Below are 18,049 nucleotides of genomic sequence, written 5' to 3' on the forward strand. Positions count from 1 at the left end.
TTTGTCTATTTGTCTATTTAAATATGTAATTCTACTTTTTTCAGAATTACCTCTTCCATAAAGACCAGAGAAAGAGTAGGATTTGAAAAATTGCTCTCGAATTTTCTCATTAAGGAGGTTGTTGGTAAAGGTACCAACCTGTGCATGTAGTTGAAAACTAAACCAACGATAGACGATAGTTAATGTGAGTGAGTGTGTTTGTTTTAGCACTCAGGTTGATTTTGTATTACTCATGTATTTTTTATAAAAATACCAATGAAGATATAAGAATGTTGAAAAATAAACAAGCTCGCTTTGAAAATAACGGTCCTAAGCTTATGAAATTAAACTTAGAAATTTTTTTTCTCTGTCAAAAATCAAATCAATAAAAAAGAATTGGTATAATGTAAAATAATAATTATAATCTTTCAAGTATCTAGAAAAACGAATCAATTTTGAAATTTTTTTCAATTGCTCGATTTAAATTAACTTTCCTGTAGCAAAAAATCGATATCTTCATCTAAGTAGGTATATTAATAGCGATCAAACGGTCCAATAAATCTAGCACAAAACAAATGCAATAAAAACTATTCGCCAGTTTACAAAAGCAGGCACAAAATATATTCGATCTATGGACGGATTCTCTATTTTACAAATAATTACATTGAAATAAAAAAAAAATACTTTGCAAACAATAACAATAAACTATTCGTTTAATCTGAACAATTTTACCCACAGCCTATACATATTAACAATTTATATAATGGTACGACATGAAAAAAGATAAATAAACAAGTGTTAACACACCATTTATAAGCTAATTTGTTATAAATGATTCTGCAAAAATGATAACAAAGTAGTTTCGTAATGTTTACTGGCATCTATGCTCCTCAAACTATGTCTTTCATTCGGATAAATCTGCAAGTTACGAGCGTTATATTAATTTAGATATCTAGTCGATAGTTTATTGGAATCCTGTGCCTGTCTGTTCACTTACTTGCAGTTGATATGGTTTACATTGTCTCACTAAAGCGTTAATCAATTGACTCGTATGATGAAAGTGTACGTTTTCGTCTATAAGCCCGTGCACAATAAGTAGTCTATTTTCCCTACGACAAAAAAGGAATTAAATGAAACAATTGTTAAAAATGTACACAATGTTGATATATGAACATTATAGAGCGAAATTTGCAAATCTAATCTAAGATCCACAATGTTTCTAATTGGAAATACTACTCGTAGAACAACCCGAATGAATAATGATGTACTATACTACATACTTACTCTTCAGGTAGCTGACTAACGTAACTTAAAACGGATCCAGTTTTATAACCAAGTTGATTGTGTTGAGGCAAATCCATATATCGTTCGGTGTATCCGGTATCGTACAATGACCAAGATGTCACCGGAGCACCGGCAATGGCTAATTTGAAAATATGCGGATATTTAGCCAACGCCATAATACTCAAGTATCCGCCATACGACCAACCATTTACTGCAATACGACTCATATCGATATAATTCAACGTCTCAGCTAACCACTCGAGAACTTCTACTTGATCCGACAGCTCAATCGTACCCTAAAAAAATCAAGCATAACGTAACATAAAATTATATTATCCTAAAGATATACGCAGTATTGTGAGGTATTTTTGCCCAAAAACCTACCATTTTCCCTCTTAGGTGGCTTTCAAATCGAAGGCCACGATGCTGTGATCCCCTAGAATCGATCTGTATCACACAATAGCCTTGAGACGCCAACATGTGCATTCTTAGGTGCCTCATGCCCTGAAAGAAAAAGAAAAAATCTTGTAACTTATGAGGTTGAATAAAATGATTTCAAAATCGAATCGATTCATCGAATTTCTTATACGTACCTTGAAGGTATTTGATACTAATTGAACTTCAGGGCCTCCGTAAATACTCAACACGGTCGGATATTTTTTACCTGGTTGGTAACAATGAGGACGGAACACCATGGCGTATAAAGTTTCACCAGAACGAATTTGATGTCTGTATAGTTCAGGAGGAAGTAAATCGCTCTCTGAAATTTTTAAATTCCGATATAAAATTTCTAAAAAATAAAAAAAAAGAAATGGCTTTTAGGAGGCATCTATTTAGCATACTCGGGTTTCAAAATCCGCAGCAATAAGTTACACATTTCTTGTAAACACTTTTTTAATAAAGAGAGAAAATGCTCTCACAAAGGGATCCTCTTGAGGTGTCACACTCCGATTTGAACGGGACTGCGATTTTTGGAAAGAGCATAGTCTAAGACATAGACACCCAAAACCAAATTTTCAGCTGCCAAAGTTCATTTTTCGATATTTGGCGAATTTTTGAAAATTCAAAATTGACAGTTTTTGGCGATTTATGCTTTTTTTTAAAAAGTACGTACTTGACCAATAAAAATGGTCAAAATAAGTCCCAAAACTAATATTAATTACCCAAAATCCAAATTTCATCATTTCCAGCGATTCTGGAGCCTCCAGGGCGATTTTTCAATTTCTCCAGAATTTTGAATTCGCTCCAGAAGGCGTGACTATGCAGTTGTGCAGCTAATAATCGAGTTATGTATTACACTCGACCTGTTTAACGAGTTTATCCACATTTGAGCCGTTTTTTAAAGTGACACCTCAAGAAAGGTTTTTTGACCAGCTTTTTTCAAAATTAAAAAATCCACAAAATCAAAGGATAACATTTTGTGAGGAAATTTTTGAAATTTGCGCGAATCACTGTATTTCTTCAAGAGTAACCCCCGGAGCGCAAATGCTACCATTTCCAGCCGTTTTGGAGCGAGAGTGACACCTCAAAAAACCACTCTTGAGGTGTCACTCTCAAAATCGGCTCAAATGTGAATAAACTCGTTAAACAGGTCGAGTGTAATACATAACTCGATTATTAGCTGCCCAACTGCATATTTACGCCTTCTGGAGCAAATTCAAAATTCTGGAGAAATTGAAAAATCGCGCTGGAGGCTCCAGAACGGCTGGAAATTGTAAAATTTTGATTTTGGGCGGTTAGTTACAGACAAAATACAGGTATTCACGCAAATATCAAAAATTTCCTCACAAACGGTTATCTTTTGACTTTTTGGATTTTTTAATTTTGAAAAAAGCTGGTCAAAAACCCACTTTTGAGGTGTCACTCTCAAAATCAGCTCAAATGCGGATAAACTCGTTAAACAGGTCGAGTATAATACACAACTCGATTTTTAGCTGCACAACTGCATATTTATGTCTTCTGGAGCAAATTCAAAATTCTGGAGAAATTGAAAAATCCCGCTGGAGGCTCCAGAATGGCTGGAAATGGTGAAGTTCGGATTTGGGGGGTTACTTTTGGACAAAATACAGCGATTCGCGTGAATTTCGAAAATTTCCACACTAACGGGAAACTTTTGATTTTTTGGATTTTTTAATTTTGAAAAAAGCTGGTCAAAAAGCCACTTTTTAGGTGTCACTCCCGAAATCGGCTCAAATGTAGATAAACTCGTTAAGTAGGTCGAGTGTAATACACAACTCGATTTTTAGCTGCCCAATTTCATATTCACGCCTTCTGGAGCAAATTCAAAATTCTGGTGAAGTGAAATTTAAAAATCGCGCTGGAGGCTCCAGAATTGCTGGAAATTGTAAAATTTTGATTTTGGGGGGTTAGTTACAGACAAAATACAGGTATTCACGCAAATTTCAAAAATTTCCTCACAAACGGGAAACTTTTGATTTTTTTGATTTTTTATTTTTGAAGAAAGCTGGTCAAAAAACCACTCTTGAGGTGTCACTCCCAAAATCGGGTCAAATGTAGATAAACTCGTTAAACAGGTCGAGTATAATACACATCTCGATTTTTAGCTGCCCAACTTCATAGTCACACCTTCTGGAGCAAATTCAAAATTCTGGAGAAATTGAAAAATCGCGCTGGAGGATCCAGAATTGCTGGAAATGGTGAAATTTGGATTTGGGTAATTAATATTAGTTTTGGGACTTATTTTGACCATGTTTATGGGTCAAGTACGTACTTTTAAAATAAAGAATAAATCGCCAAAAACAGACGATTTTGAATTTTCAAAAATTCGCCAAAAATCGAAAAATGAACTTGGGCAGCTGAAAATATGGTTTTGGGGGGTTTAGACTATGCTCTTTCCAAAAATCGCGGTCCCGTTCAAATCGGAGTGTGACACCTCAAGAGGTTCCCCTTGTCAGTAGGCCTATTCATTTCTTTTACGATTTTCTGAGTACTAGAAAAATTAAACGCAGCAGGGATTCGATCATTCAAAAATGTTTTTCTATCGAGTCATACGTGTGTATTCTCAACGATAACGATATACGAGCATCCAATCTTTATTTACCGAATTCATCACGCGCATATGTCAAATATGTCAGCTGAATTTATATTACACTGAAACATGACTGTCAATGGGGTTTTCCTATAAACAAACGTATGTCCTTGCGAGTAAAGCCTGACAACGCGACACCAGGCTTGAAAATTATTGAAAACAATACGCTAAATATGTTTACCTATCGGCTCCAGTAGATATCCAACTGATATCAGATGAACACCTTGCACGGTGTGATCTGTGTGAGTTATCCGGAACACTTGACAAGCTGGTAACTGTCTGATATTGCTATAAATGGCTACACACATGGTGCAATCCTGAAAAAAACCATGCTAGTTGTAAAGACGAGTTCGTGTGTATTTGCAATGGAGCGTTCGACTCACCTTATTGAACTCGACGACATAAGAAAATCCGGGTCTCGTTAGTAATTTAATTTCTCCGGGCCTTCTCAATGAAACGACGTATAAATGTTTCTCCAAAGGAGATTCTCTTAAAGCCATAAAATACAGTAATTGCCTATCAATATCTACCCATAATGGTCTCCTAAGGACTTCCCATTCACCGCTTGTCAATGCGACATGAGTAACAACCAAACCTAATAGCAAAATAATAATGTTAAGTAGGAAATATTTTCATAAAATTTACGACTTTGTAGACCCTCGCATGGATAAAATTTCGAAAAACGACTGCATCTTAAGATGTAATAAAGAGGAAATTCTTCCCTATCATTGAAAATAACCGAATGAAATCGACAACGAAAATTTCTAATTTCAAAATTGATGTTCGAATTATTAGAAATGAAATGAAGCCAATTAATATGGCAACCATTACATCCTACAAGGGTCTACAAAGAAATCGTAATTCAAGATATATGTACTAACTATCATTCGAATCGTATGAATTATTATCACCAGAGTCAAACGGATTTGAAAAACCATTGGTTACTCCGGGTCTAGGCAGTAAACTAGTAATCAAATACAAATGTCGGTAGCCAGTTTCTTCACTAGCCCAAATAATGGTAACTTCTCCGGTGTTTGTGATTGGGAACATGTACAGCATATCGTGAACCTGAGGTAGAATTCGCAGTTTAGTCGTTTCTCTCAAATATTTTAGCAAAAGTCAAAAAAAAAAAAAAAAAATGGACATAGTCCGGCATATGACAATAGGAGTAGTTGCAACCGCCCCCCCGCCCCACCGATCCTCCGGGACAACTTTTTTCTTAAAGGGAACATACTAAGGAACATTTTAAAGCAAACTTGCCCCAAAAAAAGTTAGCCTTACTTACAAAATAGCGGCCATTTTGTGAGTAAGGCCAACTTTTTTGGGGGCAAGTTTGCTTTAAAATGTTCCTTAGGATGTCCCCTTTAATAAAAAAGTGTCCCGGAGGATCGGCGGGGGGGGGGAGTGCAATTACTCCTATTGTCATATGCCGGACAAACACCAAACGGATCGAGTCCGAAGAAATGAAAAATACGAACGTTAATCCAAACATCCGAAGTTTGCGAATAAATTATATGGGCTGGAGGAGACGCAGGCGGAAGGTGACTTTCGATATAATACATATTGGGCGGAGGTTCGGTGAAATTTTCGACAGATAATAATACCAACTCGAGCCGTTGCTGTCTTCTATCCAATAACTGAACCCAAATTCTAGAAAATGCAAAAGCAACAATCAAAATTTCGGTAAAAATTCATCACAGGCAAAAAAAAACAAACGTAATTTAATAAATGCACTTACGCGTCTTTGTTAGGTGCCCACCCGGCTCTAACCATGTACTCCATCCAAGGAAACATGTACGACAGAGGGTACTGTAATTCTAAATTTTTTATTTGAACGATTTGTAGATTTTCGTTCAATGAGAATTCTATAAGTTTTAAATTAGATTTAGAGTTGGCAGTTCCGGCTCTGGGAAATCTGAAAAATTACCAAAACGTCGAAAATTATTTACCCACGGCGTACTGAAAACACATCGTCAGTTCTCTTCAATGGTAAGTACGATGTCAAAATCAATTATAAATTAAAATTATCTCATTTGTATACCTGTACTGTTCGATATCGCCCATTCCATTCGAATTGGTCGAAGGAAAATTATAAATTTTCACCTCACTTTCGTCTGTTTCTTCGTACAAAATTCTATATACAGTTCCTGAGGAAAAATTTAATTCAAGCGTAAGTTTATAATCCAAAAAGAAGGATTTCTACGTGGTAATTTAAAAAATCAATTCGTTAGTACGAACCATTGGAGTGTGGCTGCCACCAATAGCCTTGATATCTATCAAATTCTTCCCGCATTACATAAGATGGAAGTCCGGCAACGAGTGGATCGTCGGCTACGTTTTTGCCTCCTTTATGAGCATAAGTTAATCTATGAGTACTGCCTGCAAAAACCATGAAAAAAATTATTACAATTTGTTCTCGATAATTTGGAGCTCAGAGATGAAAAATCTGGATTTTGAAACACGATAATGAGACAGTAATGCTGATAAAAATATTGTAGTACCTGTCACTGTATGCGATAGCCATATATCGCAGTTACAAATATACGCCACAAGATCCGAATTGGAGGGACAAATTTGCGCAGATAACTTGGCTCCGTTCGCATTCGTACGCAATTCAGTCGGAAACAGCGGACCTTTCTGTAACCGTAAGATCGAGCGATTAATTTTTTATCGCAGGCAGCAATATCGTTCAGAGAAGATAATCGAAAGGTAATTCACGTGTTGAAAATCGTATCAAAGTAATACGTAATCAATATGTAAGCATAAACAAAACGACGACTTACGGAGAAGCCGTTATCAGTGCAATGGAAAAGCGTACTAGAGGTTGGAAAAACCAATCTGCCGGATTCCTCGTGTAATTCGAAAGAAGTAATGCCCCATGTAGCCAGTCTTTTTCTCTCCAACATAAGTTGTTCTTCGTGGGAAAACTTGGACGTTGTAGCTATACTTTCGATGACCGGATACCAATGTAATTGAGCATCGGGCTGCGTATTCTCATCCTTAGGGATATCGGTATACAGTAAGGTAGTTTCCAAGCCGTTGACAGGACAGCCTAAGAAAAATATTCGCGTTCTGCCATCCGAATACGTTCGAAAACAAATCGATGTGGGAGCCAGAGTCGACAACGATGATAGCTGTTTTCTCAATTCGTCAACTATCTCTTTGAACTCTCGCCATGTTTTTTTGCCTTTCTTCTGAATTAATAATTTGGAATTATATTCCGGAGTATCGCATTTCTCCTCTTCGGAAGTGGATGCTGTTACAGTGCTGCAAGGCTGTAAGGATGAAATTCCAATTAATATCGAATCAAAATCACCATCGTAAGTAGGTATACGAAAAAAAGTAGTCTGTAATGTTTTACCTGATCGTTCGGAAGCATTATTCAAGTTTCATACAGAAAACAACCTCACTACGAAAAATATCAAACAGGATACATCGAAATGGCCAAAAATATCGAGTTCACCATAACACACTTCTGTTCAAGTAACCATTACAAGCGAGATCTTATAAAGCATAAGTAATAAACAGAAAATGAATTTTTCATGAATTGTTTTCGAATATTTTGAATATTCGCATTGAAATAACTTGAGGTATAAAACTTTATCAACTATTCAGGATTATGTAGCAGTGAGAAGATATCTTGATTTGACTGCACAGACTTTGGTGTGATGTTTGAGGTTTCTTCTTTCGTTGATTTGCTAGGTTACAATTATTTTCATAATAATTGATTATTCATCATATCACAGGAAGTAGAAAGAAAAGAAAATCACTTCTTCGTTCAAGTTTCTGTTCAGTAGGCTGATCAGCGAACAGCGACCCGACCAGTGTACAGAGCAACAGTGATAAGAATCTTTCAACTTTTACCGTCTACTTTTCACGAGAATTTCAGAAAACGTAGTTACTCTACACGAGCCATAATTAATCATTAGTTATCTCACATTGAACATCCGAATTCCGAATAAATGAAAAATTTACATGAATAATCAAAAGAAACAGAAAGTTTTTGAAAAAGTACCATCAAAACAAAAACTTTCGAAAGTATGATAAAAATTGATGTTTCGGTTATAGTTTCGGTTTCGGTTCGATAACAATCTGAATAACCTACTTTGGATACCTATTCTTTTTCAAAATACACTTTTGCTAGCGCTCCTACAGGTGAAAAGTGAAAACTTGAGCCTGAATCGCCACCATCTTGGCTTTATGACTCAGGAGGTCATCGTTTCGACATGAGTCATTTTTCTTCTATGCATTTCGCAGGAATTTGAAATTTTGTTCATTTTTGAATGTCTGCCGGCATAACTTCGTTCATTTGCTTGCTTCTTTACGTAATTTTCATGTCCTGCAGTTTTTTTAAATGAAATTTTCATTATAATTTCGCGTGAGTTAATGCCTTCAACGGTCCGAATGTGTTTCCTGTTATGAGTAGCAGAAAAATTGCTACGTAATTGTCGCAGCTTGAAAAAAGGTATGTACCTAGTAGGTAATTAGCTGTTCGGTAATCATTCTACAACCCTGCGTATTGAATATTCTTTTTTACAATTGTTTTAATGGTACCGTGTTGAAATTCGAATATTCTATAGCTCATTTGTTGTAGGTACGTTTATTTTATCGACATTTAATTCCAACGTATTTTTCTAGATGACATCTCCGGTGATGCGGTACCATACGAGTCTAAGTGTATCTGTAATTTGGGTTAGATTTCTGGAGCTATGTATCTATACTCCAAAGATGATGCAGTATGTTTCCGTAGCAATGAAATTGGATTGGAATGCGTTTATTACTGTGCCGTACCTATGTTTATTTGATCGACGCTGATCGTACAGTAAGGTAATTTCAACGTCCTACTTAATTTTTGGATTCGGAATGACGATGCCAGATGCTGTATCCTACAATTTCATATCTGTAGTTTGTTTGTGGTAGATCTCCGGTGCTATGTATCCAAAGATGATGCAGTATGTTTCCGTAGCGATGAGATTGGATTGGAATGCGTTTATTATATTACATTTGCCGTACGTTTATTTGATCGATATCAATTTTATAGTAGGTAAGGTATAATTTCAACATATTTTTATAAATGACATCTCCGGTGATGCGGTACCTTATATGATTTCATGTCTGTACTTTGTGTTAGATCTCCGGTGTTATGTTACAAAAAGAAGTGATGCAGTATGTTTCGGTCGCGATGAAATAGGATTGGATTGAGTTTATTACTCCGCCATACACTTATTTGATCCACGCTAATTTCAATTTTTACAGTAAGGTAATTTCAACGTACCTATATATTTCATTTTTTCAGGATGCATCTTCAGTGATGCGGTACGATTCTGTATCTGTCCTCTCATTTACCATAAATTATTTATTTTTCTGCAACATTCATACTTATGTATGCGATTTGTGTTCTTTTCGTTTGTCTGAACTTGAAATCTGAATTTTTTATAATTTTTCAACTTTTTAAAAGGAATTTCAATTCAAATTTTCAAAATGTTGCCGTTGAACAAGTTTGAATTTTTATTAGTTTGTAATTTTCAATGGTGATCGTGTCGATTGATCAATTTTTATGATACGAAATTCGATTTTTTTTAATGCCATAATTTTAAATTGAATTTTGAGAACATTTTTGATGATACATATTTCTGCGAATTTCAATATTCAAGGCGAATTTTGTTCAAATTTCAAGATATTTTATCGTCAAAGTGCTTGTTGTGTTGAAATTGTTGTATTTTATTACCTTTTTTAAAATTCAACGAGGATTTGAGTATTTTTTACGTTTTTGTTTCTCAACAATAGCAATGTTGGATGAATTTAGAGTAATTTTTGTAATTCTTCGGTTGATATTTCTTGTTGAAATGAGTGGAAACGGAATTCTATGAAGGAGGGTACTATAAAGATAGGACGTAATCAGTTATTGTTACTTACGTGGTCAATTTCAATTTTTTCTGTATGTGTTGTAATTTACCCCTACCTATGTAGTATGGACATACTTTAAAAATTATTACTTTATTATGCAGTTCCCTTCGAACAACGAATTTTATATTTATGGTAATTCAAATTGTTGCAGATGACTTTATGAGAAGAATAGACAGATATCGATGCTGCCTGAATGACGCTGAGATCACTGTAAAATGTCAATCAAGCTTCGTGATAATGCCGGATTAGAAATTTATCAACGGTAATTATACGCTGAAGTACAATGAGCTCTAATTTCACATCTTGACCGATAGGTAATCGTTCGGAAAAAATGTTTATGTCGCGAATAATTTACGACGAGCTTACGAACAACCAAAGAAGAGTAAATACGTAACGTACCTATTCCTCTTAATTCGTCGATTGAGTCGTTTTTCTCTGTGTGTCTTTATTAAAACCAAATGTTGGAAAGAGAACCTTTTTTTTTTTTTTTTTTTGGTTAATTGAATTGAGCAGTTTTTCTCGATGACGGTGCTTGTAACACCACAAATTAAATTATTCTAATCAAATCTTGTGATTTTTTTTTTTCAAATTTTTGAATTCTAAATTTCTAATTAATTTTTTTTTGCTTTTTTTCATATTTTACTCGCATGTTTACGTATATAAACTGCATAATGATTGTCATTTTTTTTCCAGATTTCTCATCGTTACATCGCGTCGAATACAGAGATTATGCTAAATTCTATGTACTTGGATTTCCTACCTGTGGAATAAATTGGTAAGTTTTTTCAATCGAGTCTCTGTTGTATTGTAAATAGGTACCTACCTTAATGAAATGTTCCCTTTGTCCCTTTTATAGGTTTGTATTGTACGGAGTCCCAACTTTATGATGAAGAATTATTTCGAAATCGGATACTGTCTACTTGAACATACAAATTCCTGATTCCATACATTTGGAAGTACGAGTGATTAGAAAGTTATTGGAAGTACCTGCTTATAATTGGTAAAATTACGAGAATTATTTTAAGTAAAATTCAACGTTCATTGGTAAGTGATTTTTTTCAATTTTTATATTCGGACTTGCGAAGGTATGTGCTTTCATTTTGTAATTCGTAAGCAAAAATTGCAGAATATGCCGACTTTTCGAACGTATTTTTTTTTACTGATTTAAAGTTTAGAATTGAATTTATTGTTTTCCAAATCAAGGCACCTTTTAAAAATGAAGCAAAATTTTCTAGAACTGTAGATATATGTACCTATACGTTTTACAGAGCACATTGGCATTGACGAAAAAGTGCCTTATATTTTTAAACTAATATATGTACTATAAGTTCAATAGGTACGAATCGATTTCTACCCCCCCCCCTCCCACACCATCTTCTAAATGGCAGATCAGTTTTATGAGGCCATTCTTTTCAAGACAATTTCAGTACCCCGACAGTATTTTAAAATTCCAAGAGGGGAATTGAATTTTGCAATTTTTAATATTTCCATTCAAAATTGGTAGAAGTTTGGAGTTTTTTGATGAAGTGAGCCAGCGAAAAATTGGTGCGATTTTCGGAAGATGACTTGAATTGCTTCTTCACATTATCAATAAGTCAACTAGTTCTTTCCAAATTTTTCGAAAGTCAACCTCACATTGTTTTTGATTGATCTTCTTTCCAAGTTGTCTTAGAATCTGGCATTATGTCAGGAAAGTCAAGAAAATCTCTTGATAGATTTTCTTTCAAGTTTTACAAAATCTGGCATAATGTCAAAAAGACAACCTGTCTCAGTCTGCCCGGGTCTGTAAGCTTCCTAAGGTGTTCTCTTAAAATTGAGTCCAAGTCTCACGAGTACGAGTTTCACAATGAGGAGCTCGTTCCAAAACTTTTTCTGAGAGTAACACGAACTACTAAAGCTAAAAAAATCACTTCGAACACATGTTCATCAGGACTTTATAGTGGTTTTTTGTCTGGCTAGTTTTTTATTTTCATTTCTGCAACGAGCTCCTCTGAGAGCCCCTTCATGAGTCTTAAGTCTCACAAATCCAAAGTTTCTGCTGTTAGTCAGTCCGGTTGCTCAGTCCCCATCGACTGGTGATTCTCTGTGTATATACGCTCAGTTGCCGACTTACTTGTCCACCCACCCGCTATAAAGTCAGCCCAGTCTTGGTCAGCTCAGTCAAGTGGTGGTGATTTCAGCCGAGATTACTTGGAGGGAGATGTGCCATTGTTGGTGGGCGTGGTGGAAATTTGTGGTGGCGAGGGTCTTTCGGGTCTCCAGGCTCCCTGTCGCAGTTGGGAAAAGATTTTCCTGAGGGTTAAAATTTTCCTGTGATGGGTTAAAATTTTCCTGATGATGGTTAAAATTTTCCTGATGGTTGGACGGCAGAGTGGGCTCTCGTTGCTGCAATGCTTTATTGCGTTTGCTTGCGGTGACATGTTGAATTCTGGGTATGATTTGTTGTCATCATTGCTGCTTGGGGGTTGTGTTCCTGTGCACCACAGCCTCGATGGCTCGTTTGGCTAATACATATAATTTAGTAGATTAGATGTATTAAGTAGATTAATTACATCAAATTAGTATCTGAAAGACCTCTATCCTACCAAATTTTGGGCTCAATAAAATTTTGCGCTGCTGGTACTCAATAATCCAATTTTACAATTTTTCGTAATTTCGATCTATTTTGGGAACGCCTGAAATGCTGGAAACCTGCGATCGATTTTTGGACAATAATCTGATTTTGAACCAATGAACGAATTTTAGATGACTTTTTAGTACAATTTTGGGATTTTTTTTCAACATTTTTGAATTTTGGTAAGATTTGTTGAACATGTGTTGTACTTTTTGGATTTGAAAAAGAATTTGTTAAACTTTTTGAAAATTGAAATTGAGATTGAAATTTGTATTCGCTGCAATTGTAGGATTATAGGTATTGATTTTGACTTTTGAGTTGGACTTCTGAACAATTTTTGGATAATTTGCTCATTTACAAATTGGTCAAAGTGGTACAGTGAGCACCGACCAAAGTTATAGGTGTTAAGTTCATTTATGGCCTCTCCAGAGCAATTTGAAATGTTTGGAAAAAATTGAGAAATTCCCGGAGGCTTTAGAATGGCCCAAAACTAGAAGTTGTTGATGTGTGTGGACTTGAATTGAAGGCATTCTTCATATCGGTTCATTTTGATAAAAAAAATTATATTTCATAAAAACGTTGAGGATTTTTAAAATTTTCAAAAATTTGCCATGAATTTAAATATGAATTTTGGCGTTTGAAACTGGGTTTTTAGGAGGTGACCTTTCGATCTGGGTTGGTTTCATTCAAATCGGAGAGTTTCGGTTCAAACTTTTCCCTTCTTAATGGAGTTTCATTATTATTAGTCACTTATCTATTTATTATTCGTTTCAGTTGACAGAGAAATTTACGTGACGCGTCGTAGTATTTGGTTGGTGGTGTCTTCCTCTACTCGGAAAGAAAATGCTGCGAAATGAAAAAGAACGCTGGTCTAAACATTTGCAAATTTACTCGTATTGTTTTTCATTTCGCTCAAACTGGCATTTTAAACAGGTATAAATTATTATTAAAATACTCGTAGGTAGTTTGTTTTTGGTCAGAATGAGTAAAGATGAAATTATTACATTTCAAATTATATGTACATATGTAGTGTATTTCAATCATAATTTAATTTATTCAATTTTTGATCTTCTTCGTTACTTTCACTTTTTTTTCTTTTCGAGTCTTTCTCTTTTCTTTTCTTCTGTAAGTATTTCATGATAGCTAAAAAAGACGTTTCGGTTTTAAGAATGATCAATTTAGTGGTTATTTTTCAAAACGATTCTTATTTACGGCAAACCCGATAGGCAACTTATCTTACATGATTTTTTGATTCTATTTTACGAACATAACCTTTTATTTTTACTAAATCATTTTTCATGATTTGTGAGCTTTTTTATTGCATTGATCCAAAGATGAACAAAATATTGTAACTTTGTAATTGTACATATTTCCTTACCTGCATTTTAATGTATGGAAATCGACGATATGGTTTTACTTTCCAATTTCTTATGCATATTTTACATTTAGGTACGTAGTATATTTTTTGGTAGAATTGAACTTCATCATCAATTAGACATTAACTTATTATTTGTTTAATTGACAGATAATTGATTCACACGCTGCCCCAGATGCTTGATTTCTAGCAGCCTGAACGAGTCGTATTTAATGGAAAGAAAACAGAACTCTGCAGAATATTATTGAAATAGTTTGCATATTATCAGAATGAGTCTCTTGCTACGCAGACTATGTTTCGTAGATTGTATTGACAACTTACGAAATCAAGGTAAAAAGAAAAACAAATAGATGTAAGTTTTATTTAAATTAGGTATATTCCAGTCATAATTTCATTATTGTAGATTATTTCTTAGAACTCCAGGAAAAGAAAATTCCAGATTTGTCTTGATTTATTGCAGTGTAGAAATACTTGTAATTATTTTATGTACCTACTACCTAATGTGCATGAGTACGTTTTGCTCAAAATGTGCGTTCATTTAATTTTCGATCTTCTTTCTTCCCTGACATTTTATTATTATTTTGTTTTTTTTCCTTTATTTTTTATTTCTCATGATTGGGGATAAGAAGACATTTCAGTATCAATACCTACACGATAAATTTAGCAATACTTATATCTATCCATTACGAGTAGGCTACCCAAATTCATAATTGAAATGAAAAATATTTCAACATAATAATGTATTATTTTTTAGGAGCTGTTTCCCACCCACTAACGTCCTCAAGCTGAATCACTAATCAGGACTCCTGGAAAATTCAAACCATTATATTGTGCACTATTGAAAATCTCAAGATATTACTGGTCAAGGTGAACAATGTACTTTCATTTGAATAAATGTATGCATGAATACTTACTAATAATTCTCTGTTTGTCCCTGCTATAGGTTTGTATCATACTGAGTCCCAACTTTACGAAGAATTCTTTCGAAATCGGATACTGTCTACTTGAATATGCAAAGTCCATTTATTCGGAAGTACCAAGTATACCTATGAGTGATTAGAAAGCTATTGGGAGTACCTGCTTATAATTGGTAAAAACACGAGAATTATTTTAAGAACAATTCAACGATCATTGGTAAGTGATTTTTTTTCAATTTCTATGCACGAGACTTGCAGAGGTATGTGCTTTCTTATCCTAATTTGTAAGCAAAATTAACACCCTTTACCATTTGCCAAATGTTCTGACTTTTTAAAAGTATTTTTTTTTACTGATGCAAAGTTTTTGATGAATTTCATTCAAAAATTGAATTCATTGTTTTTCAAATCAAGGCACCTTTTAGATGTGAATCTGGAATTTCTTGAACTGCAGATATATAGGTACCTACATTTTACAGAGCACATTCAACATTGGCATTGATGAAAAATCGCTTTATATTTTACACCAAATCCAAAATCTCCTAAATGGCAGATCAGAGTTTTATGAGGCAAAATACTTTTTAAGAAAATTTCAGTACCCAGGCAGTATTTTAGAATTGTAGGAGGGGAATTGAATTTTCTAATTTTCTTTCAAAATTTGTAGAAGTTTGAAGTTTTTTGATAAAGTGAGCCTGCAAAAAATTATTGCCATTTTTGGACGTTTGATAGCATATATCATGGGAATAAGTCAACCGGTTCTTTCCCTAGTTTTCAAAAGTCACCTCACACTGTTATTGATTGATTTTCTTTCCAAGTTGTTTTAAAATCTGACATTATGTCAGGAATAAGTCCAGAAAATTTTTTCATGTTTTCAAAAGTCAGCATCTTATGATAGATTTTCTTTCAAGTTTAACAAAATCTGGCATAATGTCAAAAAGACAACCTGTATGTCTGTCTGAGTCTGTAAGCTTTCCAAGGGTGTTCTCTCGACTCTCTGCATTCGGGGCCGCAGTGTTGAGGATTTTCTGGTCGAATCTGCTGCACGGACATGTCTTTGCAGCGAAGGGTCTGTCGTACGTGTCTTGAGTCCGAGTCTCACGAGTACGAGTTTCACAATGAGGAGCTCATTCCAAAACTTTTTCTCAGAGTAACACGAACTACTCAAGTTGAAAAAATCACTTCGAACACAATATGTTCATCAGGACTTTATAGTGGTTTTTTGTCTGGGTACCTAGTTTTTTATTTTCATTTCTGCAACGAGCTCCTCTGAGAGCTCCTTCATGAGTCTTGAGTCTCACAAATCCAAAGTTTCTGGTGTCAGTCAGTCCGGTTGCTCAGTCTCCATCGACTGGTGATTCTCTGTATATACGCTCAGTTGCCGACTTACTATGTCCACCCACCCGCTATAAATTCAGTCCAGTTTTGGTCATACTTGGAGGGAGATGTGCCATTGTTGGTGGGCGTGGTGGAAATTTGTGGTGGCGAGGGTCTTTCGGGTCTCCAGGCTCCCTGTCGCAGTTGGGAAAAATTTTTTCCTGAGGGTCAAAATTTCCCTATGGGTTAAAATTTTCCCGATGATGGTTAAAATTTTCCTGATGGTTGGACGGCAGAGTGGGCTCTCGTTGCTGCAATGCTTTATTGCGTTTGCTTGCGGTGACATGTTGAACTCTGGTTATGATTTGTTGTCATTGCTGCTCGGCGGGTTGTGTTCCTGTGCACTGCAGCCTCAATGGCTCAGTCGAAAAATATTGTATTCCCTCTCTTCAAAGATTTCATTTACGATACGTAAAAATGTTCATCTACGAATCTTTTCTAGTCGTCAAGATAACTACAATTCCATGCGGGGCGCCGTGTTTTTGGATAACTGAAAATGGAATTAGAAAAAGTAGAAGAAATTAATTCATCTCTCAATTTTTTTTTCAAATTCAATTTTTGAATTGAATTCTTTATGCCGTGTTATATTTTTCAGTTTTTCAAATTTATAATAACATAGTTTAAGTACCTACCTAGTACCTACTTATAAATTCTTTCATACGACCGCTGTTGGTATTCATGCGCTCCCCCCCCCCCCACCCTCACCTGGCACATTTAAAGAAGTTCGAGTCCAAAACTGAGTTATGATTTTCGATTTCGTAAATAGTGTGATGACGTGACTTATCAAAACGTTTAGGTGGGTATTTGACAAAGCAGCCACTCTATAAAAAGGTATTTTTAAATAGTGATTATTGCGTTAAGTTATGATTTGGCGATTCGTACAAATTCTAATATTATGGCATTATTTTTTTTTATTTTTTATTTTAGGAAGCGAAGATACGGATCCTGATCTAAATAGTACGAATTTCGGATCCAATACCTACCTACCTACATGCGTGATGATACAATATTAGCAGTATCGAAGTCGCTTTAAAGATGCATTATCAAATTTGAACTTTCGCTGTATATTCAATTATTTGGTATTTTTTAGTATTATTGATAAGTTTGTGAGATGTTTAGAAATAGATTAGCGACGAAACAAGTTAACATAATACGCTAGGAAAGTTCGGCTCAATGTTTGAGCTCTTGATCGTATTGCAGCTGGAACGGAAGACCAACTACCAAAATGCGCGAACAATATCGGATTATTCTGACCAGCTTAAAGTATTTTGGCTTAGCTGTGGTAGGTAAATGAAATTTAGAAATTTAGTAATTTTTGTTTGCTATTTGATTCGATCGATGGATAATTCAAAAGAAACTGGAAATATTGACATTCAACCTGTGATTTTGGATGGTAAGGTTGACGTATCTGGCTGAAATGAGTCGATGAAATTGAACTCGACGTATTTATCGTTCTTGCCGGAAAAATTGTCCACGGTGTTGGAGAAGTTGCCTACTTGCAAGGCGCATACGTTATACAAAATACGGCATTTTCAAGGGATTTCGGGACGGTA

The 18,049-nt window shown here is 35.0% G+C and overlaps 2 protein-coding genes and 1 long non-coding RNA gene across 8 annotated transcripts in view; 2 read left to right on the forward strand and 1 right to left on the reverse strand.

Annotated features, from left to right (window-relative positions):
* The window catches only part of LOC135839749 (ATP-binding cassette sub-family C member 4-like), a 41,230-nt gene extending 40,437 nt beyond the window's left edge, over positions 1-793 (forward strand). For all 3 annotated transcript variants that reach the window (XM_065355924.1, XM_065355923.1, XM_065355925.1), the window contains one exon: positions 45-793. In XM_065355924.1, coding sequence (XP_065211996.1) covers positions 45-86 — 42 coding nt within the window. In that variant the 3' untranslated portion in view covers positions 87-793. The remainder of the gene's footprint in view (positions 1-44) is intronic.
* LOC135839750 (dipeptidyl peptidase 9-like) lies at positions 670-8,334 on the reverse strand. 4 transcript variants are annotated; one of them, XM_065355929.1, is made up of 15 exons: positions 7,674-8,334; positions 7,096-7,587; positions 6,814-6,949; positions 6,551-6,691; positions 6,354-6,459; positions 6,051-6,227; positions 5,791-5,962; positions 5,224-5,380; positions 4,696-4,907; positions 4,494-4,629; positions 1,857-2,053; positions 1,648-1,767; positions 1,264-1,559; positions 977-1,088; positions 670-897 (listed from the first exon to the last, which is right to left on the reverse strand). In XM_065355929.1, exons 1-15 carry the CDS (start codon positions 7,689-7,691, stop codon positions 805-807), a joined length of 2,565 nt encoding a protein of 854 aa, XP_065212001.1. In that variant the 5' UTR covers positions 7,692-8,334; the 3' UTR covers positions 670-804. The 4 variants fall into 4 exon arrangements, with proteins under 4 accessions (XP_065212001.1, XP_065211999.1, XP_065212002.1 ...); XM_065355927.1 differs by having other exon boundaries at positions 5,194-5,380; positions 7,674-8,333; XM_065355930.1 differs by having other exon boundaries at positions 1,857-2,023; positions 7,674-8,332.
* Positions 8,335-10,376: 2,042 nt separating this feature from the next.
* LOC135841677 (uncharacterized) lies at positions 10,377-11,455 on the forward strand. Its single transcript, XR_010557972.1, has 3 exons — positions 10,377-10,481; positions 10,913-10,994; positions 11,076-11,455. It is a non-coding gene; the product is annotated as an uncharacterized LOC135841677 (long non-coding RNA).
* Positions 11,456-18,049: the final 6,594 nt, after the last annotated feature.

This window comes from Planococcus citri, chromosome 3 (assembly GCF_950023065.1).
Source record: "Planococcus citri chromosome 3, ihPlaCitr1.1, whole genome shotgun sequence".
NCBI classification, from domain to species: domain Eukaryota; kingdom Metazoa; phylum Arthropoda; class Insecta; order Hemiptera; family Pseudococcidae; genus Planococcus; species Planococcus citri.